At 56.7% G+C, this 23,937-nt stretch overlaps 1 protein-coding gene and 1 long non-coding RNA gene across 2 annotated transcripts in view; one reads left to right on the top strand and one right to left on the bottom strand.

Annotated features, from left to right (window-relative positions):
• Positions 1 to 22,999, bottom strand: part of PODXL (podocalyxin like) — a 48,478-nt gene extending 25,479 nt beyond the window's left edge. Inside the window, exon 1 of the mRNA XM_059396395.1 lies at positions 22,587 to 22,999. Within this exon, the coding sequence (XP_059252378.1) occupies positions 22,587 to 22,656 (70 nt within the window). The 5' untranslated portion in view covers positions 22,657 to 22,999. The remainder of the gene's footprint in view (positions 1 to 22,586) is intronic.
• LOC132014919 (uncharacterized) lies at positions 1,600 to 11,718 on the top strand. The gene is made up of 3 exons (XR_009403490.1): positions 1,600 to 1,839; positions 6,725 to 6,872; positions 10,931 to 11,718. It is a non-coding gene; the product is annotated as an uncharacterized LOC132014919 (long non-coding RNA).
• Positions 23,000 to 23,937: the final 938 nt, after the last annotated feature.

The raw sequence follows: 23,937 nt of genomic DNA, 5'->3' as shown, positions 1-23,937 counted from the left end.
ATAATGGTAAAACAGGAATCAAGTCTGTAGTGTAGTTAACAGTATTGTACAGTGTCGGTCCGTTGCGATACATGTACGGTGGCTGTGTAGGATGGTAGTATCAGGTGAAGTTGAGGGAAAGGTACATCAAACTCTACATCATCCTTGCCACTTTTTGGCAAATCTAAAATTACTTAAAAAGGGGGGCGCCTGGGTGGCTCCGTGGTTAAGCCTCTGCCTTCAGCTCGGGTCATGATCTCAGGGTCCTGGGATCGAGTCCCGCGTCAGGCTCTCTGCTTAGCAGAGAACCTGCTTCCTCCTCTCTCTCTCTTTCTCTCTGTCTACTTGTGATCTCTGTCAAATAAATAAATAAAATCTTAAAAAAAATAAAATTACTTAAAAAGCAAAGATTTTAAAAAAGAAACCAAAAGAAAAATGAAAAAGAATCAAAAGATAATTACAACATATTTAAGCATAAAAGATTTGTATCTAAAATATATTTCTTGGGGCACCTGGGTGGCTCAGTCAGTTAAGAGTCTGTCTGCGTTGGGTTCCCTGATCGGCGGGAAACCTGCTTCTCCCTCTTCCACTCTCCCTGCTTGTGTTCCCTCTCTCGCTGTGTCTCTCTCTGTCAAATAAATAAAACCTTAAAAAAAATTATATATATATATATATATATATATATACACACACACACACACACACACACACACACACACACACACTAACTAAAAGAACAGGAATACTTAATATGATTTATATAATAGTTTTGAAACATTTTATTTACTTATTTATTTGACAGAGAGAGAGTACAAGCAGGGGGAGCAGCAGGCAGAGGGAAAGAGAGAGAATCAGGCTCCCCGCGGAGCAGGGAGCCCAACTCCAGGCTTGATCCCAGAACCCTGGGATCATGACCTGAGCCGAAGGCAGACACTTAACTGACTGCGCCACCCAGGCATCCCTATATGCTATTTTAATAGAGCTCAAAAATGGGCAAAGTGAAACCATATACTTTTAGAGTTGGAAACAGAGAATATATTAATACTCCACAGACAATTTAATACTCCTGTAGGACAACGGCTACTGCTAGAGGGCGAGAGGGAGGTACAGCAGGGTTCCGGGTCTCTCTCTGAAATGGGAAGAAGATGGGTAAGTACATTTGTCATTCTGGTAGCAGGAAGATTACAGATGAAGTCATGTGCAAGGGAAAAGTACCAAATTCTCATTTTGGAAAGGGGAATAGTGAACCTACCGGAAAATGGTTCTCGAACTTTAGTGACCATCAGAATCACCTAGAGGGCTTGTTAAAACCCCGAGAGCCAATCCCAGCCCCAGAGTTTCTGATTCAGCAGATCTGGGACACAGCATGAGAATTTTAGGGGTGCCTAAATTTAGGGTGCTCAGTGGGTTAAGCTTCTTCCTTCAGCTCAGGTCATGACCCCAGGGTCCTGGGATGACCCCTGGCCGGGTGCCCTGCTCAGCGGCAAGTCTGCTTTTCTCCCTGACTCTGCTCCTTGCCTGCCAGTCGGCTCGTGCTCTTTCTCTCGGTCTCTCTCCCGGTCACTCTCTCAAATAAATGAATAAAATCTTTAAAAAAAAAAAAAAAAAAAAAGAATTTAGACGTCTCACAAGTTCCTGGATGGTTCTGCTGCTGCAGGTCAGAGGACTGCACTGTGGAACCAACCGTACTAAAGAACGAAAGGATGAATGCCAAGTAGTTTTGGTGCCAAACAGGGACTTGGAAACATGATGTGAAAATTCAACCCATCAGCCAGCGTGTGGTTTCGCCCCGGCAGTTTCCTGCTCGCGCACGGAAAGGAGACAGTGGAGGCAGAGTCCATCTGGGAGCAGGGTTTGTAGGTGAGTACACCGGCGGGACAGGGTGCAAGGAACCGGATATCTGGGAGGTCAGAGTTACCGTGGTGGGGAGGGAAGGACAGGAGGGCAAGGTCAGACGGGGGCCGACAGGCCACACGGAGGGAGGGATGCTGTCTTCGGTTCAAGCATTAGGTCCCAGCACCTGCACAAAGGATCTGGAAGGTAGAGAAACTGTGATCCAAGAATGCAATGCTTCAAGATTTCAGAGGTGGTGCAGCTTTGGGGGGGGGGGGTGGTCACGGCCAGGGTGTGGAACAGGAATGACCCAGCGAAGTGGAGATGGGAAAAAGTCTCGAAAATGGGAGGCCAGGGTATCTCACTGTTCATACAAGTGGGTACGGAGGTCACCCAGAATCGGGGAGAGTGGGAGAGGGGGGGCTGCCGAAGAGGGCAGAGGTAACCGCAACCCGGAGAGACCCTGAATCGGGTCTGGAAAGAAAACGAGCAGGCGCTGGATGCTGTGCCAGCGAGACGCTATTCCTCCCTCCAACCGCCCGCACCACCCCGTGCGCTGTGGGGTCGCGGGGAGGAGAAGCCAGGCCTGCCTCCTCCCCTGGCGAGAGGAGAACACCGCTCCCAGCCTTTGGTGAGGGCCTGCTTCCTCCCATTCCTGGCTACTGACAGACCTGGGATGACTCGAGGCTATTAATAGCCGGAAAGGAAACTGGAAAGAATGCCCCAGGAAGAGGGCGTGAGGAGGGAGAGCAGGAAGGCAGGGGCCGGGGGCGAGGCCCGCCTGGACACCAGGGTCCACCCCTCCTTCCTTTGTTACCCCCGGCTCATCACCCCCAACTATACCTATCTCCGGGGAAATAACACCAAAAAGCTAGGGGGGGTGGGGGACAGGGAGTAAGATGGCAGAAACCAGGTGAGATGAGCTGGCGTCTTCCCGGATGGGTGGGATCAAAGAAAGCAGGCGGACCGGGAATCCAGAGATCTGAGCTCTCTGGTCCCGGCTCTGCCTCGGATCCCCCATGGCCTTCGCCCCCACGGAGCGCGTCTGTTAAAAGGACAGGATTTCTCAGGTGGAGGCACTCTCCTAAGCATGACCTAGGTTAAGTCCACCTTTGCTGGGACGACAGAGCCACCCTAACCGGCCCCTTCGGAGGCCTTGCTCTGGGCGTCCTTTTCCAAGAACAGACAGACCTCGAAACTCCCGTTGCCGTCTGTGCCACCTGTCCTGAGCCTCTCCCCTCTCCCAGGAGCCCGATGCTACCGCAGGTGCAGCCTGGCTGAAGTCTGAGCCCCCGCCAGCGTGCTAGAGCCCACCTCTCTCGGACCCCCGATCCCGCTGCCCAGGCTGCATGGGCCCGCTTACCGCCAGGCGCCGGGGGAGTCGCTGGGACGTAGGGCGATGTGGGGCGAATGGGGAGCTTTAGGGGCATGCAGACCCACACTCCGACACCCTCTCTCTACACCACATTCACTCCTTGCTCTCCCTGCCGCGCCCCCATGATGTCCCCACCTCTGTGCTTCGGGGCACCTGTCATTCCATGTGGGCCTTCGCAAGGCCCCTTCCTCACTCCATCCCGTCATCCGTCCCTGTCTCCCACTGAGCTGGGCGCGCACTGCCTTCCGCCAAGAGGTCCTTCTGGATGCTGCCCTCGGCCCCCACGTGGCTGCTATCCTTGGAGGCTGTTTGCTCTGATGGTCTGCTCACCTGTCCTGTGTCCATGCCTTCTAAATGCTGTGGCTTTCGGAATGCCCGTCTCCACCCCCCATCCCCCGCAAGGTCCTAAACAGGTGTTGGTGGGGATGGCGGGGAAGCCTGACGTGGGTGAAGAGCACCAGCGAGGGGCTTATGGGCAAGAGGACGGCGGCAGAGCGAAGCTGACTCCTCTCACCCCGACCCACCAGCTTCATCCCTCTCCCCAGGCGTGCAGTGGGCGCCGGGGAAGCCTGACCCTCTCTGTGCCTGGGGTCCTGGATTAGTTTCCTCTGGCTGCTGTAGCAAATCCCCGCAAACTGGGTGATTTAAGGTACCGCAGGCCTTCACTCCCTCTGCAGGCTCCAAGAGGGACCCCTCTCCCCAACCCCCCGGACCACCCCCTCCCCGCGACCCTTGAAGCCACTAGGGGCTAAGGGCATTCCTGGGCCAATCCCTGCCTCCTGGTCCTGCTGCTGCCGCCTCTTCTCTGGGTCTCCTATAAGGAAATCTGCTGTTGGACTTAGGGTCCACCCAGGTATTCTCACCTTAAGATCCCAAACTTAATTATAGCAGAGACCCTTTATCCAAATAAGGTGATAAGCACAGGTTTGAGAATTCCAAGTGCCTTTTTTTTTTTTTTTGGCGGGGAGGGGGAGGGGGGGGGGGGAGTGCTCTCTGGGGCTGTTCTCTATACCCCTCCAAACCGCCCGCTCCTTGGGCCCAAAATGCATCTGGTCAACTGAGCGGTGCTCCGGACTGACTGGCTGTGTCCCCCACCCCAAAGTCATCAGTTGAAGCCCTACCCACCCCATGGGATGGTACTGGGTGGGGGTTGGGGGGCTTTGGGAGACAATCAGGATTAGATGAGGTCATGAGGAAGAGACCAGTGCTTCGCCTCTCTTTGTCATGTGAGGACACAGAACATGGCCATCTAGAAGCCAGGAGAAGGGCCCTTACTACAACCCGACCCTGCAGATCGCAGACTTCCCGGCCTCCAGGACTGTGAGAAAGAAATGTCTGTTGCCGAAGCCCCCCGGGCTGTGGTACTTTGTTGTGGCGGCTCACACTAGGACGAGGGGCTGGGGGTGAAGTTAAGAAGAACAGAGAACAGAAATGGCAGGAAGGGCTGCTCCTGCTGTCTGGGGCTGGGGAAGGGCAGGGTCCGCGTGCCCTCCCCAGCCCACTGGGGCAGGGTGGTGAGGCAGACGTGCGGCCACGGGTCCTGGTCCACCCTCCCTGCCCCTCTTCCGGGTCCCCACGGTTCTGTGGGCCCCGCTAGGAGCCTGTCTTCTTGGTGCTTCTTGACGGCAGGACGGTACCCCAAGGGGTTATCAGGCCTGGCTCCTCAGCACCGGCTCCCCCAAAGGGGCCCAGGGCTGCCCCCTCAGGGGAGATAATTCCGGGCATTCTTCAAATCTAGAATTGTTCTGCCCTTATCAGCTTGTTTCAGCTGGCCTGCCCCGACACTCGCGCTCAGGGTGGGGCCCTGTCTGGCTGTTTCCCTGGGCAGGAGGCTGCCACTGTCCAGCCTGGAGGTCTCGCCGCGAAGGAGAAAGGCGGACTTCACGTGGTTATACTCCTCCCCTCAGGGGGAGGCACCACGGCCAGAGGACCCCATGCCACCTCTTCTGCCCCAAGCCAGCAGATCTCTCTTCTTTCCCCTCCCCTACACCAGGAGTGCAACCCAGAGCCAGAGGGTAGCCAGCTCCTGCCTACACCCAGCCCGGCCCAGTCCCACTGTGACCCCTGTCCCCTCCCCGCCAGGCCAGCAGTACAGGCTGGTGCCTGAGGGCACGCACTCAGGGGCCGGGCATCTGGATCCCGGTCCCCATTCCCCCGCACGCTGGTTGTGCGCCAGGCAAGTGTCTCACTCTGTTCCTCATCTGTCCCAAGTGAAGAGGAGCGTAATCATAGTAACTAAATCTCTGCAAGTATTCAGAGCAGCGAGTGCACATAGAAAGTGCTCGATTAACATTAGCTAAGATTATATTCTAAGGGACCCTGGGGTCATGCCCACACCCTGACTCCCTGTGACAGAGCCACGCCATTAGCCTCTGGGGATACTGGCCCCTCTAAGGCTTTGACACAGGGGAGGAAGACACAAGGCATCCTCAGACCCACCGGGTCTCTTCCTAGGCTTCCCAGAGCAGCGTGAGCCCGCAGGGGACACCATCCTGGTGGCTGCAGTCAAGGGGAAAGTTAACTGGAATCTTCCTGTGGAAGGAAGAAGAGCCTGGGGCCCAGGAGGGGTCCAGCTTTGGGAGGTGTCCCCCCTCCTCAGACAAGCCTTGGGGGGGAGAGTGGGAGCAGGGCCGAGGGAGGGAGGAAGGGCCATTCCGGCTGGCAGCCTCCAGGTCCGCCCTGACAGCACACGCAGGCTGTAGTCTCTCTCACCGGGTAAGGCCGGGCAGCCCAAGCCTCTTCCCTTCAAGCCAGCCGGGCTCTGGCACCGGCGGGCAGGGGACCAGCAGGGAGATGCCGGGTGTGCCCAGCTCTCCCAGGCCTGCGTTTCCTCCTCAGTGAACCCAAACGACATCCCTTCTGCCTCTCTCCCCATCCACGCCCCCTTGAGGGGTGTGGGCAAAGGTGGTCAGAGTAGAGCTGGGCCGGGCCCCAGCACAACTGTATTTTCACAAGCTGGCGGTAGAGCTGCGGTCTGTGGACCCCTGGTGTCCATGAGCCTCCTGGGTCTGGGGCGGGGTGCCCAGGTCTGCAGCCCACTGTGGACAGGAGGCTGTGATCTCCCCGAAGGATCCGATGAGAGCCGCCTGCACCCAGCAGACTAGCAGAAACCAAACCTGTGATGGCAAACTGGCAAAAAGAATTTGCAGCGCGTGCCACCAAAAGTAACACCTGAATTGCTGCCTACTCAAAGAACAAAACAGAAAAAATCGGAGACAGCCCTGTCCTGGCAGGGTCCCCTTGCATCTGGAGCTCACACAGCACCCATCCCCAGCAGGTGCTGGCCATGTTCCCGAGCCTGGGGCCACCCAGCCCCGGGCCCCCTCTGATCCCCGCAGGAATGGCCAGGGCAGAAGACAGCCTACAGACACGCGGATCAGGGCACCTACCTCCCTTCCCTTCCGCTTCTCCTCCGGGCTGGTTGCTCCTGGTCCACAGAGCCTCTCTCCCCGGGCCACCCCCTGAACTGTCTGGGGTTTGGGCTGCAGAGGTGAGTCAGGAGACCCTCAGAGAACAGCTCCTCCTTTATCTTCACAGTGTTTCATTGAGGAATTACACACGTTCAGAGAACTGCACACGTCACAGGCGTCAACAGATCACAACCCCGGCCCCAGATCACCCACCGAACAGGATGTCTGATCCTGGAAGCCCGCTGTTCCCTTCCAGCCACTCTCCATCCCCAAGGGTAAGTTCTCCTCTGACTTAAATATCCCGGGCTAGTGGTGTGTCTATCAATAGCATCACACACCACTGACCAATGTTTGCGCCTGGCTTCTATCCCTGGACGTTCTATTTGCACGATTCATCCTTCTCGTGTTCTGACTGTTCTGGCACGTGGACATCCCATAATGGGCTTACCCTCCTCTACTGCTGGTGGGCACGCGGGTGACTCACGGCACAGGGCCAATCCACACGAGCTCAGTGCAGTCCATGCCTTTGCACAGAGCGGTGTGCAGGGGCAGGGCCCTATGGGCAGGGCCATTGTCACAAGTCCTGCAGAGTGTGGGGAGAGAGAGGAGCCAGCAGGGCTAGCCCTAGGCCCCGGGGCCTGAGCTTCCCCATCTCCTGTTCAGATGCTGCACCCAGAGGGAATCTCCCCTCTGCTTGGGCATCCCAGACCCACACCTGGGCTGGCGAGCTGTCACTCCCATCTAGAGCAATGCTACTCTCTCCTTCCCTAGGGGACCAGCCACGGGAGGCCTTAGTTTGCACACCATTCACAGAAGGGTGGCTCTAATGATGGCACATCCACACCCCACCCTCATCAGAAGCTCTCCAGGTGGGGGTCAGAAGGTAGAACCCCCCACCCCGACCCTGTACAGGACTGAGCTCCTCAGCAGGAAGCTTCTAAAAACATTCTTTGGATTACTCATTATTCTCATTCTGCGGCTGAAGGCAGAGAGGTAAGAGGAGAGCCTGGAATTCAGTCAACTGTGCTACCAAGACGGCAGCCCCACCTCTGCCCAAGCCCCCACGGCCCCCCCACCCCCACCCTGGTTCCTCTCCCTACCCATGCAGAGGTCCCTGTCCTGGGCCTGCTACGAGCCTCTGAGCCACCTGTCATGGCTGTTCCTGATGAGACGAGCACGCACATGCTGACCCCTGGAGGTTTGGGGCAGGGGCTTCAGGCTTCATGTGAGGGCAGCGAGGGCAGCCAGCCAGGCCAGGAAAGGGGCCGGGGCTCTTCCTGAGCTGGAAAGACAGTCCAGCCTCCTTAAAACAATACCTTTCCCAGGGCCTCCTAATCCCTCCGGCCGCTGCAGACCATGTGAATCCTGGTCTGTGTGAGCCGGCAGCGTGCCCGGGAGCTACCAACCAACAGGCCAGCGAGCAGGCAGGGGTGATCCCCAGCCAGCCGAGCTCACCTCGCCTGCCAGAGTCAGGAAGGGCTCCCGTGCAAAGGTCAGGACAACAGGACAGCATCCTGGGGAGGACACAGAGTGCCCTTTGGCCTGTCTTTAGTACCGGCTTCGGGGACCCTCTGTGTGAGGCCCAAGAAGCCCCCACAACAGGAAGACTGAGCTCTGGGGCCTCGGGCTCCTTGTCACTCCAGGGAGAGAGGAGTTACCTGGGGACAAAAGGAACACTCAAAAAATGTATATGCTTTGGGGGGAAATGTCAAAATATTCCAAGTCTGCAGAGGACCGGGTCTGGTCGGAGGAGAAGCCAGACTGACAACCTTGCCAACGCCTCCCATATGCCGGAGAGGCCAAAGTCAGCGCCAGGGCCACACGGGAAAGCAGGGCAGAGCGCTGTGGGTCCCACTGGGCTCACGGCCAGCCTGAGACCATGGGCCACGAGTACGTGCTTCCTCTCTCCGAACACGGTGGCGTGTTCTACAAACCCACCCATCAAAACCAGCTTATCACATCCCTCGAGCTTTTATCTAGCACTTAACGGAAGCCTTATCATATGGGCCAGACACTGCACTGAGAGCTCTCTGTTGGGTGAGCCCACTGGTGTCTCCCACACCCTCTGTGACAGTCCCATCACTGGGCTCCTTGCAGAGCAGGCGGGAAGGGCTGGGGCGGGGGTGCGGGGGTAGGAACAGAATCGGTTGGGGCTGTCCATGGAGGCAAGGGCCCAATGATGACAACAAAACACTGTCTAGGGCTCCCACATGCCCGCACAACTTTGCAACTGACCCCACCGCTTCCCCCGGGACACCTACTGTTCTCTAAGCGCCCGGGCACACACAGACTTCCCGCCAAAGCATGCGCACACTTGGCACCCGACTCTTCCCTTCGTGGTCAGTTCAAAAACAACCTTGTAAATATTTTTCCGAGGGAGCGCGTTGTCATTCCCACGCCACCTTCCCCATCCCGAAACCATGAAAATAACCAGATGTGTACAGATTTCTCCACGGCCCTTGGAAACCTCCACCAGGGCCCGGTCTCCCTGCTCCAGACGGGAAACAAACAAGAGCCAGAAGCCAGAGGGAAGTCCCGCATAGAAGGTGGGACAGCTGCCTCTGGGAGCGGAATGAGAAAGTTCTGGGCGACAGGGCCTGTGAATTTCCCCGGGAATGACCGGTTTCCGCCTGCTGGAAGCTGAAGCAGAGCCTTCCAAATTTCCAAACTACTTTTTTCCCCTGCCCTGGAGAGAACTCTCCCCTTCCAGGAATAACACCTGCGTCCTTCTCACTGCAGAATGATCCGTGTCAGGACATGCCCCCTCCGTCTCACGGGAAACCCCACTTACTCCGCAAAGCAAGTTAAAAATAAAGCCCAAACTCCATCACCCAAGACCCCCTGCTTGGCCCTAAGAAGTAGGGAAAGAAGCATGACGACTCCGCGGTCAAGCTCAAAATCTACACCTCTTTGGTGTTTAAGGACCAAGGCGGGCCGCTTGCCTGTGGGGACCAGGGGGTCTGGCGGGGGCGGGGGGGGGGTGTTGCTGCAAAAGAAACAAACGAACCTCATGAACAAACAGAGTTAAACAATTGAGGGCTAGCTCTCTCGGTCCCCCCACCACCGAGGCCTACAGTGCGGGGAAAGTTAAAAGCCGCGTTCCTTTCAAGCAAAGCCAAGTTGTCCCCGTGTCTGAGATGTTCGAGCTCGTCAAGGAAGCACCGCTTCCTATGGGCTCCGCCTAGGGAAGTGAGTGAACCACGAATCCCAGAGCCGGCCTGGTTGGAGCCAGGTGTCCAAACAGCTGAAAATTCATCCTCGAAAAGTAGTCGAAGAGGCTTGGATGACATCAGAGTGGACACAGAAGGTGGGGGTGCGCCAAGACACACACACACACACACACATACACACACACACACACACACACACACATTTCAGAGCTCTTCTGTTCAGAAGAAACTTTAAGCAACATGGAATGTTTCCCTCTGAAGCTTTTTCAGGTCAGGAAAGGGGGTCAGGTTTGTTTAGGTCACACAAGATTGAAACCAAGGTCAGACCTGGGGCTCTGGAAGGGGTGGAGGCCGGGGAGGCACCATCTCCCGTCCAGTGACCTCACGTGTTCCCATCCCCTCTTGCCTTGTCCACTCTATTGTGTTACCCGTCCTGCTACTACGCGAGGTGGGTACAGAAGGAAGGGCTAGGTCAAGTTTATGTGGCCACTCCTGGGCCCAGAGCACTAAGCTAGACCTAAAAGGGAAGGGGCTGGGGCGCCTGGGTGCCTCAATCAGTGAAGCATCCAACTCTTGATTTCGGCTCAGGGTTGGGAGATCAAGCCCCACTTTGGGCTCTGCGCTGGGTGTGGAGCCTGCTTAAGATTCTCGGTGCCTGGGTGCCTGGGTGGCTCAGTGGGTTGAACCTCAGCCTTCCACCCCGGTCATGGTCCCTGGGTCCTGGGATCGAGGCCCGCATCGGGCTCTCTGCCCCGCGGGGAGCCTGCTTCCCCTTCCCCCTCTCTCTGCCTGCCTCTCTGCCTACTTGTGATCTCTGTATGTCAAATAAATAAATAAAATCTTAAAAAAAAAAAAAAAAAGATTCTCTATCCCTCTTTCTTCCCCCCACCCACGCACTTACTCGCTCTCAAAAAAGTAAAAATAACCCAAAAAACAAACAAACAAAAAACCCAGAAGAGGCTAATTGGAACCTCGAGACTCCCAGATTTACCTCAAGACTGGGTAATTTACCATCACCCTCCCACCTCGGAGGTCCCATCTGGAAAGTGGGTACAGTCCTCTGGCTTGTGGCCTAACCCAAGGCCACAGGACTTCAGAGACGCTGGCTCTAGAGACTGTCGCCTTTTTCATCTTCCCTGACAGCCTGGTCTTTGCTTTTCCAGGGAGGATCTCACGCTGAAGACGCTGCCGGAAGAGGAGCTGATGTCCGCCCCTCAGCTGAGGAAGCAGCTGGGAACGCAGCGGCCAGAGAGGCAGTGAGCACTGAGGGCCAACGTGTGGCTGCGTCCACAGCTCTGCACGACCCAGTGGCGGAGCATGTCCCCCGCTCTCGAAGCCCCACGGACCTCACTGCCCTGCATACCCCTCGCTCATGACAGCAGAACTAAAGGGACCAGAGACATCACTTCATCCCGCCCCAATGAAGGAGAGACAGGTAGATGGTCAAGAGTTCTGGGCACTGGGTCCCACCTTCCTTGGGTTCTAGAACGTTGCGGTCCAGCTCCTAAAGCAGGCTCTCTATCCTGTGGGGTACATATATGCTCCTGGTTCCAAGCCCCTGCTTCCCCTTCTGTCCCTGGAGAGGGTTGGAGGCAGCTGACCCATACTGAGATGAAGAGGGAGGAGGGCCTAGGCCAGCAGGACCCCCGAGAGCACCTGGTGCCCAGTCGAGGCACCCCTCCCTCCAATCCCCTTCCCCCAGGCCCTCCTAGATACATCCACACATGTGCACCCAGGGCCATCATGTTCCCAGTTCTGGGACCAAAATCATCAGGCAAGTCAGGTCTTTCAGATCACCTGAAATACTAAACAGGAGGGTCCTCAAGATCTCCTGGGCCAGGCCCTCATCCACAGATGAGGAAACGGGAGGCCCACTGGGAGGATTCCTGGCCCCGGCGGATGGAGCCCCTTCCTCTTCCAAACCCATTTTCTTATTTCGCCTTCTCTTTATTCACCCCCCAACACAGGACCCCCCTGGGTACCTGCCCTCCGCCCCCCCCCCCCATCATCCCACACACAGACACACGCGTAAGCACCTACGTAGGCCACAGCTTCATTCACAGGAGGCCCCAGGGGCCACCGTAGCTGGTGTGCTGACGTGACTGCCCCAGGGCACCCACGGAGTTCAGAGACAGTGTGCCGTCAGGACCAGACTTCCAGATTCTCCCCAGGCCCTGGGAGGAAAGCCAAAGTGTTTTTCTAGCCAAGTGCAATGCAACCTCCCCGGATGTTGAGGGGAGAATGAGAGCCCGTGGACAGGGTCCCACCCTGCCTCTCCCTGGGAGCCAGCTGTAGACAGCGGGCACTCTCCAGAGCCTTGGCTCTCTATGGCCGCTGAGCGGTGGGGACCGCTCCTTCCTGGCGGGGAGAAAGGGCGTGCTGGGGACCGGGCTGACAGCACAGGGCTGCTGAGTGCGAGCTCCGGCAGGCGGAGACCCAGCGACACGCTACTCAGCAGCGCCCCCTAGGCCTGGGGTGTGGGGCTACATCTGCATGAGCAAGGGGATGGCGCACTCCCGGACCCGCCCCTGTGAGGGTGCCCTATGTGCTCGCAGCAGTTTGGATAGCACAGGCAAGCTGGGGTCTCCACCAGACAAGATGCATCCCCTCTTTCCACCCTTCGGCTCCCTGACTCCCAGAAAAACGACAGCCTGATGAGATCTACAAGTAACCAGGGCTGAGAACAAAGCCCAAGTACCACTGCCTCCGGTGAGCCACTCTGGGGGTGCGGGCTGACGGGACATCCTCCGGAAGCCCCTTCTCCAAGCCCCCAGGGACAGGATGACAACCTCAGACGGAATTTACAACAGAAATCACGATGCTGTCAGGAACAGGGACCCGAAGCGGCAGGGGCAGAGAGAAACACCACAGGAAAAGAGCAGCCAGAATCCATCAGCAAACCACGCATGCCCCCACCTGAGAGGAGAGCCAATGTCAAAAACACACACGCCCACCATATTCTTAATAATGCCTTTGACTTCTATCTGAGAAGCAGCACCAGTACCAAGTAGCCACGCAGGGCTGCTGGCCTGGAATGGAACCTGTTCCTACGCAGGCGCTGCTACCAGCAGCTCTGACTCTGGCCACAAGCTTCCATGTGGTTTTCTGCAAATCCCTTCAGGAAGGAGGACGCTGTAAGACTCCATTTCCATTCCAAGAAGATCGTGCGCAGCAACGCTCCGCACCTCGTGTGCCTGTCCAGCTCCTCACGAAGGAGTGTGCGGCTTCTAGCAGAGTCCCACGTCCCTGGGTCCCTCTCTGTCCTGGCAGACAGGACAGGGGGTCCCTCCGCCTTTATTTACATCTGCATTTCCCAGCAGAATGGAGGAGAAAAGATAAAGTTTCCAGATTCAAGTACATCTGGGGAATGCTGAGTTAAGCGGAAGCAGTAAGGGGCCTTCGAGATCTGGGAGCATTTAAGATCATAATAGGCACTGATTTTCCAAGAAGGGGTAGAGTAGGCAGCCTTTCCCAAACTATTTGGAACATGTTTCTCTTTTATTCATGAAAAGCTTCCTATTCATTTATCAAACAATTACTGAGAGCCTGACTGTTACTATCTTAAGGACCACTGGTGTTCTCTTTAGGCGTACTCTGAGACACAGCTCACTTTACCGAGTTACCGAGTTTTTACCAAGTAAAAAACAAGGGTGTCTGGGTGGCTCCGTCGATTAAGCATCCAACTCTTGATCTCAGCTCAGGTCTTGACCTCAAGGACATGAATTCAAGCCCCAGGTTGAGCTCTAGCATGGAGGACACCCCCCCCCAATAAAAAGGTAAAGAAACAAAGCCACACCAAAAAAACCAGGGTGTGAACCCTGGTTTACCATATGGGTAAACTGAGGCACAGAGCAATGCCCCCCTGGGGATTATTGTGCTGAAAGCCAAATGCAGTTCTGTGAGTAGTTCCTATCCTCCTCCCATTTGTCATCTTTGGGAAGAGAAACTTGGTTCCCTGGTTTGTATCTGCTGCCAGATTGCAACCTCCCCGAAGAAGGAAACATGTAGAGAAGCTGTGAAGACCGCCATCACGCTTTGTTGCCCGGCCCAGATGGTGCCACTGGGAATTTGGCGCTGGAGTCAGGTAGGGGTGATGGAAGAGGAAGGAAGCTATTCAGAGGGTGATACTCAGATCCGTGGCCTGAACGGGGTCAGCGGAGCAGGCGAGGCCGGAGGATGCTGATCTCGGCAAAGAGCAAGAGGACGTGACTCTCCATTTTACCATGGAATGGGCCGAACCTCAGAGGCTGGCACAATCAGGGTCTTGGTGGCTTAAAGAAAGCCTTAACTTGCATCCTCAAGTGAAGGTCAGTGCATCCAAGAAGCAGAGCGAGAAGCACCAGGCGGGATCCAGGAACGCGGGCCGCCCTGGCCATGGACTGAAGCCCCTTCTTAGCGGAGCCCACCCCCATCTGCGGGTATGGTCTACACAGGCTCATCCTCAGGAACCCGGCCCTGGGCCAGAGACTAGACGGGCAAAGGCTGGGCCCAGAGAGGTCACCGCACGTGCTCCAGCTGGGGAAGGGGCACCGGCCGGGTCCCTTTCATCAGCCTCCCCCGGGATGAGAGCCAAAGCCAATAAAAGAAGGAAAACCAAAATGCACCGGCACCTACTAAGTGTCAGGCACACCACCGAAACGACTGTCCTCACCCCTCCCTTGTGCAGGAAGGCGTCAGGCCTAGTTTACAGCTAAGGGAAACAGAGGCCAGGGAGCACGCCCGAAACCACAGGCTGGCGAACGTCAGAGCTCAGACTAAAATCCAGGCTTCTAACTTCAAAGCCTGGGGCCTCACGCCAACCGACCGCCAAATTTTTCTCAAAGGAATTCTTCTGTGGAGATCTACCCTAAGAACTGATAAAAGAGCTGCCCACAGGTGGAGGATGCAGAGTCCCCCCCAAATGGGCCTCCTCTTAGCTTTCCCCTCCCGGTGTACCCCAGCCTCACGGTGGCCAAGGCAGCTCCACAGAGGCCCGCCACTGGGTCTGAAAGCCACTGGCCTCCAGCTGCTGCTCTCCTGAGTGTCCAGGAAGACGGTACCCACCTCCGCCCTGTACTCGCCCCTGCTGAGCTGGGAAGGGAAGGCGCCAGGTGTAGAAACACTTCTTTCGCATTCTAAGGCCAGTGAGGGGAAGCAGGTCTCCTAGGGCCAACCCCAAGGAGGCTCGGCTCATGGGAGGTCCCCAGGCAGCCCGGCTCCCTGGTGCAACTCCAGGCGAAGACACCTGAGTGGGAGGTGGCCAGGTTTCCTAGTGTGTGACAAGGAACTCCACCCAGCCCACCGAAAGCCACAAAAAACAAGGGATAAGCTGCAACTGGCTTAGCCAAAGTGGGGGCAAAGCCTTAGGCCATGAAGGACAAGTGCCTCTGCTTCCCTCGTGCAGAAACACTTGTGATTGACAAGATGAGGACTGCAGGCGGCTGCAGAGAAACCCAAGGTTTGCAGGGACCCGGCTAAGGCAGTATTCACCAGTGACCTACTCCAACACCCATTCTTTGTGACTTCTTTATTTTTTTAAAGACTTTATTTATTTATTAGGGGTGCAGGAGAGGGACAAGCAGACTCCATGCTGAGCATGGAACCCACAACCCTGAGAGATCCCACAACCCTGAGACATCATGACCGAGCCAAAACCAAGAGTTGGATGCCCAACCCACTGAGCCACCCAGAGCCCGGTGACTCCTCCATAACTGAACCACTGACTTTTGGGTTAGCCATATGGGTGCCTGAAGTGAAAATGACTCTTCCCCAAGGGAAGTATGCTTCCCTGCTTCCCTTGCAGCTAGGTGTGGCCACAGGACCAAGTTCTGTTCAACAAAATCACTGGAAGTGTGGCACATGGTTTCTGGCAGGTACCCTCAAAAGAGAAGCCACAGCCATCTTGTTCTTTTTTCCTGTACCTGAAGCCCCAGGAGACATCTTGGACCACAAGGCAGCGTGCTCAAGATGGCAGACCCACCGTTCCTGCCCTCTGAACATCCATCATGTGAGAGAGAATGTCTGTCTGTCTTGGTCCATCCAGTATGTTTTAATGGCTAAGAGCAGCCAAATCAAGTTCTAGTCACCAGAAGCCCTAACCTTCAACAGAAGGGTCCTCTGGGTGGGGGAAGCTCGGAAGCAGGTATGAGGCTGCTGCATGTCCCACGGCGCTCCTGCCTCCCCGTATCCTGCTCCCCTTCGTGCCCGGCATCCATCCCTCCTGGGCGCAGGGCTAGCCCCGCCGGCCACCTGCCTCTCTTCTTCTGGAAGAACTGGGTTTGAAAAGCTTTGCACGTGGACAGCACAGAACTGGCAGACGAGACTCTGGGTTCTAAACCAGCCCTGCCACTGACTCACTCGCTCACTCATTCATTCATTCATTCATTCAGCAGTTACTGAGTACTACATCCCAGGTCCTGTTTCAGGATTTGTAGCAACACTGGCCAGAGGAACTTGCCGTTATGGAATTTGTCTACCCAGGGAAGAGGCAAAGAAAGAAATGAATATGGACAAGGTAATGAGTGCTTTGGGGAAAATAAGGCAGTGGGGTGGGGGTGTGTTTTACGAGGCAGCCCAGAAGCCCTCTCGGAGCTGGTGGCCTTGCGGCAGACAGTGGACAGAAACGAGGGAGGGAGGCATGTGAAAATTTGGAGAAAATCCAGTTGTGCCGCCTACTTTGAGTGCTTGGTGCTGTGCCTCAGTTTCCCTTCTCTGGAGTGACTGTGAGATAAGAGCTGTCCCAAGACAACCTCGCGCTATCCAGGTTGGAGACTATGGCTCCAGTGGGCATGTCCAAAGCAAGTTAGCATGGAAATCAGACTGGATGGGGACGAAGGGGCCCCTTAGAGTATGTAAATTTCAGGTAAGAGGCGGGGTGAGGCTCTAAAGTGCCCTCCTCCCAGGCCTATCTTCCCCACTGTCCCTTCTATGCTGAAAGGTAGAGGTGAGACAGTTGTGGGCTCCTGGTCAGTCCATGTGTCTCCGGGGGCCTGACCCTGGGAGGGACCCCAGCATCCCAACCTGGGGCTGCGTGGTTAGCCTCAGTCAGCCGGTCCTCAGAATTCTCTTCCCCCTGGGCTGAGGCACACAGCCTTCCGGCCATGACAATTGGCGGACGGGGTGCCACCCAGCGCCCTGGCCATAGGGAAGTTCGAGGTGGCTGACCCGAGGGGGATAAGGCTATAAAGGAAGAGAGGGTGGTGGTGGTTTGTCAGAGAAAGGGGTGGGAACAGAGGGAGGATGGGTGGCCGGGAAGCCGAGCAAAGCGGGGGGTCTGCACTGGGGATCACTGGAGTGGTACGGGTGGGATCATAGCCCCGAGCCAATACGAGGGCTTGGGCTGGGGGCCCGTGGGAAGTGCCGAACCAGGCACCAGCAAGCATTGCTGTCCACTCGTGTTCCAGATTCTGGCTGGATTTGATGGGGCTCACAGACAATGGGAGACAGACAGGTACAGCGTAGCCAGCATGGGGACCAGCACTGGGACATGGTAGGGATAGCCTTTGGAGAGCCTAACTCCAAGGAATAAAGTAGCTCCAAGCCTCAACTTACCCTGAAGATGGTGGTACGGGGAGAGTCTGGGCACAGTACAGTGTTGTCACCATCATGAAATCCTCTTTAAAAGGGTTTTAATAGGTTTCCCCAGTGCCCAGGAGAGCATTAGCAGAGAAAGGCTCGGTCCATTTCCATGGCGGCATACCCGCCCACCCAGATGGCTCTGGGGGCGCCATCACCGGGAATCTCTAGGACTTGGGCAGGTGACCCCACTCCCTGGTCTGCATTCCCTCATCTGCAAACTGAGTGCATATAGAAGATTTCCACAAAATTCCCAGCTCTAGGGGCGCCTGGGTGGCTCAGTGGGTTAAAGCCTCTGCTTTCGGCTCAGGTCATGATCTCAGGGTCCTGAGATCGAGCCCCACATCGGGCTCTCTGCTCAGCAGGGAGCCTGCTTCCTCCTTCTCTCTCTCTGCCTGCCTCTCTGACTACTTATGATCTCTGTCTGTCAAATAAATAAAATCTTAAAAAAAAAAAAAATTCCCAGCTCTAGAATTCTGCGTTCTATGATTTTCTAGGTTATTCAGAAGCAGTGTGGCAAGTACCCTTGGCCAACCAATTCCATTTTGAACAGTTGCCCAAAGGGGTCTCATGGCAAAGGCTACTGCAAATACTCACAGGCTCCTGGCACAGTATCCTCCATGGAGACACCTCTGGAAGGCTTTCCATAAGGGAATACCTACCGTCATGAGGAATGTGTGGCCCACCTAGAGTCACAACCTCCTTGACCTTCTAACTCCCTCACGAAGTGGGCAGGACCCATGACAAGGAGGGACCCTGAGCAACCTCACCCGTGTTCCTGGGAATGGAACATGACAGGAAACGCTGCCAAATGAGCTCCCTGCCCTTCATCACACCCTCAGGCGCAAACCGGAAGTGAGCCCAGAGCTGAGGAGAGAGCTCCCTGGCCTCTAGGTGTGAGGAAGTCTCCAGGCAGGCCGGGGCTGGGGCTGGGGCTCGGGCTGATGGGCAGGGGATGGACAGAAGAGGGCCATTCTCCTCCAATATGCAGCTTCCGTTCAGCAAACTTGCAGAAGGCTCCTGGGAGGCCTCCACACGGATAATGTGAAGGAGAGAGTATGTCCCAGAGTAGAACCTTCTAAATCCCGACCCCCTTCCCCAGAAGTGTGGTGGGCTGCCCCGAGGGTTCCTCCCACCTTCCCGAGGAGTGCTTGGCCTTGAGCTAAGTGCTGAGCTGTCCTCACAACAGCCATTGGTCCAGTCTGGGATCCCAAGCCCGGAAGCCCCAACCTTCAACAGTTGTCCCTGCCGGTTCTGGCTGCTGCAGAAGGAGCCCACCAGCCAGCGTCACTGTCCAGGTTGTAAACTGGTCTAGGGCTCCCCTTTCCGAAAGCCTGAAACCAGGGCTTAGGGTCAGCCCCCACCCCCACACGTCAAGTGAATGGTGCAGATAAAATGTCGAGCCACTGCTCCGTGCCCATTGCTGCAGGGGACTCTGGAGGTGGAGACTGAGGCTGCCCCTGCCCTAAAGGGGCCCCCTGCATGTCAGCAGAAATGCCCAAACACAATCCGCTTCCATCTAGAAACACGGGAAACCTTCTCAGCAGAAACGATACCTGAGGACAGACAGGATTAAACCTCCAGTCTTCCCTGCTCAGAGGAATTCTAACCCGGTAGGGGCCGCTTCCTCCTCTGCTGGTAGGGGCCGCTTCCTCCTCAGCTTCCGGAGGGCGGAGGTCTCAAACCCCACCGGGCAGGAGCCCCTCCTCTCCCTTCAAGTATGGAGGCCTCAGGAAAAGGCAGATGTGGTGCCCTGGTGACCACCAGAGGACACCCCGTCCAACAAGGGCCAAGCCCCACTCCTCTGCCCCTCCCGGGGTGGCCATTCCCTGAAGCTCTGGCTGAGCTGCCACCAGAGAGCTTTTCGACGCCCTGCTCCTCATCTTTTCCCACGTCTTCTCCCATGAGCTGAGACCAGTCTGCTCCTAACCCCCATGGCTTGCTCCCTCTTTCCTCAGAGCCACGCCCAAGCCCCATGATGCTAGGAATACCCACCAGCCCCAGCTTCATCCCATGGAACTTTCCCTCTGGGCTCTGAAAGCTCAGCTCCTCCTCCAAAGCCTTCCCACGGCTCAGCCCGCATCGTGACCCCCAGCCTGAGTCTCCCCTCCGCCCTGCAATTCACTCAGCTCCAGCCAGCCCCTGAAATGGTCTCACCACCCCACCTGACCCTTCTGTTTTCAAAGATTTGTTTGAGAGAGAGAGAGAGAGAGAGAGTGACCAGCCGGGAGGGGCAGAAAGAGGGAGAAAGAGAATCCTGAGCACGTTCCCCACTGAGCACAGAGCCCAACATGGGGCTCGAAGACACGACCCCGAGATCATGATCTGAGCCAAACCAAGAGTTGGACACTCAAGCGACTGAGCCACCCAGGTGGGCCCACAGTGACCCCTTTCATCTTAAAATCCCTGTATAAACAAACCCCCACCTCCTTCTGGAAGCTTTGCCTAGGTCACCGCTATACCTACATCTTACCGCTTCTTTCCCACATGCCTCCTTCCCCCCCACCTTGTGGCTCGAAAGCTTCAGCCGTCGCTATGACATACCAGCCACCACCCACAGACACTAGCCGAGTCCTGCCGCTCAGCCGACTGAGACCCACCAAATTCTCGATGCACACACATGCTTTATTCACCATCACAGCCAGGACTGGCTGAGCTCTGTCCGGGCATCCAGCACACTGTTGGGCTCACTCCCTATGTTCTCCTTCATCTTCAGAGCTGACTACAAGGTCGCTTTGTCATTATTTTATGGACGAAGAAACTGAAGCTCTAGAAGTTCGCTATTTTGTCTACAGACTTGCGGGCGTGTCTGACCCAAAGTCCGAGTGTTGTCCACCACAGCGAGCCACTGTTCCCTTCCAGAGATTCATCCATGGACTAACTCGATCAGACCAACAGTGCAATCCAGCCTGTCCCTTCTGCAGCTAACGGGGCAGAAAACCCTAGAAATGTCACATAACGAGAAACCAGAGGTGCCTTCTTCTCTTCTGTCTTATAGATAAGGAAACTGAGCTCAGAGGTGCAATGGGCCATGTGGCTCAACCGGATGGAGAGCAAACCAAAATTACTGAGAAGAGGTCTGTCTGGACTGCCCGGCCCCTGGATTTAATGCTGCATGATCTGCCTGTATTAAAAGGTAAGCTCCGTAGGGGATGGGGACGTGGGTGGGGTAATTCCTTTGTTAAGGAGCTGAGACCAGTCTGCTCCTAACCCTTATGGTTTAGAACTGAATCATAGGATTCCACCAGTTTGGGGGTTACCCCATCTTGCATGACTACAGCCCAGGCAGCTACACCTTCAGAAGGGCAGAGAGATGGGAGAGTCCGTATTGACTCCCTCTAGGAAGGTATTATTAAATCAGCACAGCCACGGATATCAGGCGGCACCCCTCCTGCCTTTTCTGCCCCAAGGTATACAAATAATAATAATGAGACCCCCTGTGCTTTGCCAGTTTCCAGACATTTACCTTTAACCCCTTATTATATATCACGATAGCATTTTAGGAATTGGGCCCTGGGGGCTTGCAAAGGCCAGGAGACTTGCTGGGATGAGAGTCCGGTGCTGGTCATTGTTGTTCATTTGTTTCCCATGTATCAAGGTCTTTCCACATGCCGTGCCCCGTGCTGGAATTGAGGAGGGCTTCCTGGAAGAGGCATGGTTTCTGGGCAATGCTCAGAGGCTAGGGAAGGTAGTGCCAGCCTTGAAGCCAGCAGCAAGTTGGACTTGGAGCTTTTCCCTTGGGTTGTTCCAGAGCTTCTCTTAGTGCAGAACAACACCCGGCTCCTCCTCAAAGCCCAGTCTCTAGGTTCTGGCGCCGGGGGAACTGGCCTATCCTTCCGGACACAGCGCATCCCCGTTCTGGGTGGCTCCCTTCTGGAGGGTGCTCAGAGGGTCTCACCAAAAAGGTGCATGTCAAGGCCCACACTGAAGCCCAGTTGCTCTGAGAGCAGGATCAAGGAGGGGTCACACTCCAGCATCTTCTTAGTCCTCCCAGTCATGCAAGGTGACAGAGGCAGCAATCATCCTCAGAGCTGTTCAGACCACTTTTCACATCACAACATACCCTTTGGAAGCACACACCTTCGCCCACAGAAATCACCCTCTCCTTTTAGGCTGAGCGGTGGAGTGTCCGGGCTGCCCAAGGCGGGATGCTTGCACCTGCGTGCCCTCGGAGAAGCGGCCCCTTCCCACTGAAGGTTCCATGCAGTGCCGCGAAGAGGCTGGGATTCCATCCCATCCTAAATTCCCCCTAAGAGGACAGCCCCAAATACCAGGGCCTGCCAGCAGCAGGGTCCCTTCGCTCTCTGAGCAGTCCCCAAAGTCCTCCTGGCCCTAGGGTAGGAGCACCCCCTCCACTCTTTCTCCCCGCAGACATGTGCTCGTGGGGGCCACAAAGAAACGCATGTCTTTCCTGGGGCTGACCCTCCAGCTGTTCTCAGGGGCTTTGGGACCCCTGCTTTGGCTGTGTTTGTGGCCACCTCCTTGTCCCCCTAAAAGAGTAAGATTTCACCTTCAGAAAAAAATATAGGGGTTGTTTCTAAGGTGCACCCAAGCCTGTTTCAGGAGATAAGTGCCTGTTTATAGGAGGGGAGGGTCTCACCTTTCTGGCCATGTGATAGAAGGGAACTGTTGTTCCTTTGGTAGCATAGGAGACTGGGATCCAGCGGAGCCAGGTGACTGGGACTGTGGAAGGTCCACTTACTCCCCTTTTACCTGCCCCAGCACAGGCTCAGGTGAGCCGAACTGCTCACGCTGCTTGGAGAAACCTCTCTGCGAACGCGGAACATCACCCGCGTGAGCCGTTGCCAGAGGCTTGTCACCTGCTTCAGGGACTTCCTCATGCGCTTCCAGCCTGCTGTTTTGCTGGAATAAACGACTGCACAATACCGTTGCTCAAACCCTCCGGCACCGAGAAAAAGAGCGATCAGACTTGAGGGGGTCCACAAAAGCGTGGAGCCTCGCGGTGCCCCAACTCCCTGCTCGCTTTGCCAGCAAACCCATTCATGGCCAGCGCGCCACCGTTTGCCCCACCACGATCCACCTCCCATCCATCGGAATGGAGACCGGGGACGATCCGCGCGCGGGCCCGGCACCTGCAGTGCTCTCGGGTTTGGAAGAGGAGTAGACGGTTCAAGGTCAGGGCTCCGCATGTGGCCCCCACGGGAGGCGCGCGCCGGAGCTGCTCCGGGTCCCGCCACGAGGTGCGGCCCGGCTGGGGACGCAATGGCACTGCGCGGTCGCCGCGGAGCGCGGGCCACCACTCACCTCCCTCGGAGAATGACCGCGGCGGCAGCAGCAGCAGCAGCAGCGCCGAGAGCGCCAGCGCGGAGCGCATGGTGTCCTGGCCTCCGGCCGGGAGCAGGTGGCTGCGGGTCCGAGCGTCCGAACGGCGAGAGCGTGGGCGCCGCTCAGGGAGGCCGGGCTGTGGCTTCGGCGGCCGGGCGGTGACCCCGGCTTCCCGAGTCGCGCTCCAGCGGCCCCTCCTCGCGGCCGCTGCGGCAGAGCTGGGCTGAGGCGCGGCGCCAGACGGCGGAGAAGCGGCGGGTGGCTGCGTCGCGGGCGGTGTCTGCGCGGCTGGGCCCGGCCGGCGGCTGCAGCGACTCCCGTCCCGTCCGCGCCGGCCCCCGCCCCCTCTCCTACCCCAGGAGCGCGCGGGAGGCTGCGGAGGGGCCGGGCGGGGCGGGGCGGGGCGGGCGCTGGACCGGGAACAATGAGCAGCGGAGGAAACTCCGCCCTGGAGCGCGGCGGGCGGGGGAGCGCGGGCCGGCCGCGGGCTCCGGGCGAGCGGCCCCCGGGCGGGCGGGGTTGTGAGTGTGTGTGTATGTGTGTTTGTGAGTGTGCGCCTGGGGCGTCTGGGGGGCTCCCCCGCCCGCCCCGCTGGTCAGCCAGCCCCGGCGCACAGGTGGCGCCCGCAGGGCGGGCGGAGGGACCCCCGCGGGTGGTGACCCCCGACACCACCAGGACCCTCCACGCCCCAGTCCGGAGGAGGCGACCCCCAGCCTCCTTGTTCGCTAAGGATCTTTCGAGGCCTCCGGGCTGCGGCGCGTAGTGTTGCAACTCCGGAGAGACACGTCTCCCGGCTGCCAGGTGCAACTCACCTGCGGGCGGGCCAGCCTTCCGCACCGCTGGCAAGCAGGTCTGCGCCGCAGAGTGTGCACTGCGCAATCTGGACCCATTCGTTGCTTCATCTTTCTAAGCCTAGGTTCCTCATCTGTGAAATGGAGGTGATGGTTTAAAAAAAAAAAAAAAAAGGGACTTTTTTGAGGGATAGATATGTGCCCGTCTGTGTTCTCAGGGCTTCACCAATATTATTTCATTTACTCTTCACAACAGCTATATTTTTAGTCTCATTTTGCAGACAGGGAATTGAGTTAAAAAGAGGCTAAGAAATTCGCTGAAGACCCAGTAACTGGTAAGTGGCATATCTGCCTCTGAGAGTAGTTTGAAGAAATACTTGACCACAGTGCCTGGCAAATACTAATTGCTCCATAAGTATCCACTACCATCCTTATTCTTGCGGTATACAGAACAACAATCAAGATTTAGGGCTCTAGGGCCAAACCTGATGTGGGTTCCAAATCCAGCTGTGCCCACCTAATGAGTAGTTAAGACCCTG

This window comes from Mustela nigripes, chromosome 4, assembly GCF_022355385.1.
Source record: "Mustela nigripes isolate SB6536 chromosome 4, MUSNIG.SB6536, whole genome shotgun sequence".
Classification (NCBI taxonomy): domain Eukaryota; kingdom Metazoa; phylum Chordata; class Mammalia; order Carnivora; family Mustelidae; genus Mustela; species Mustela nigripes.
This window is presented reverse-complemented; position numbering and strand designations above follow the sequence as displayed.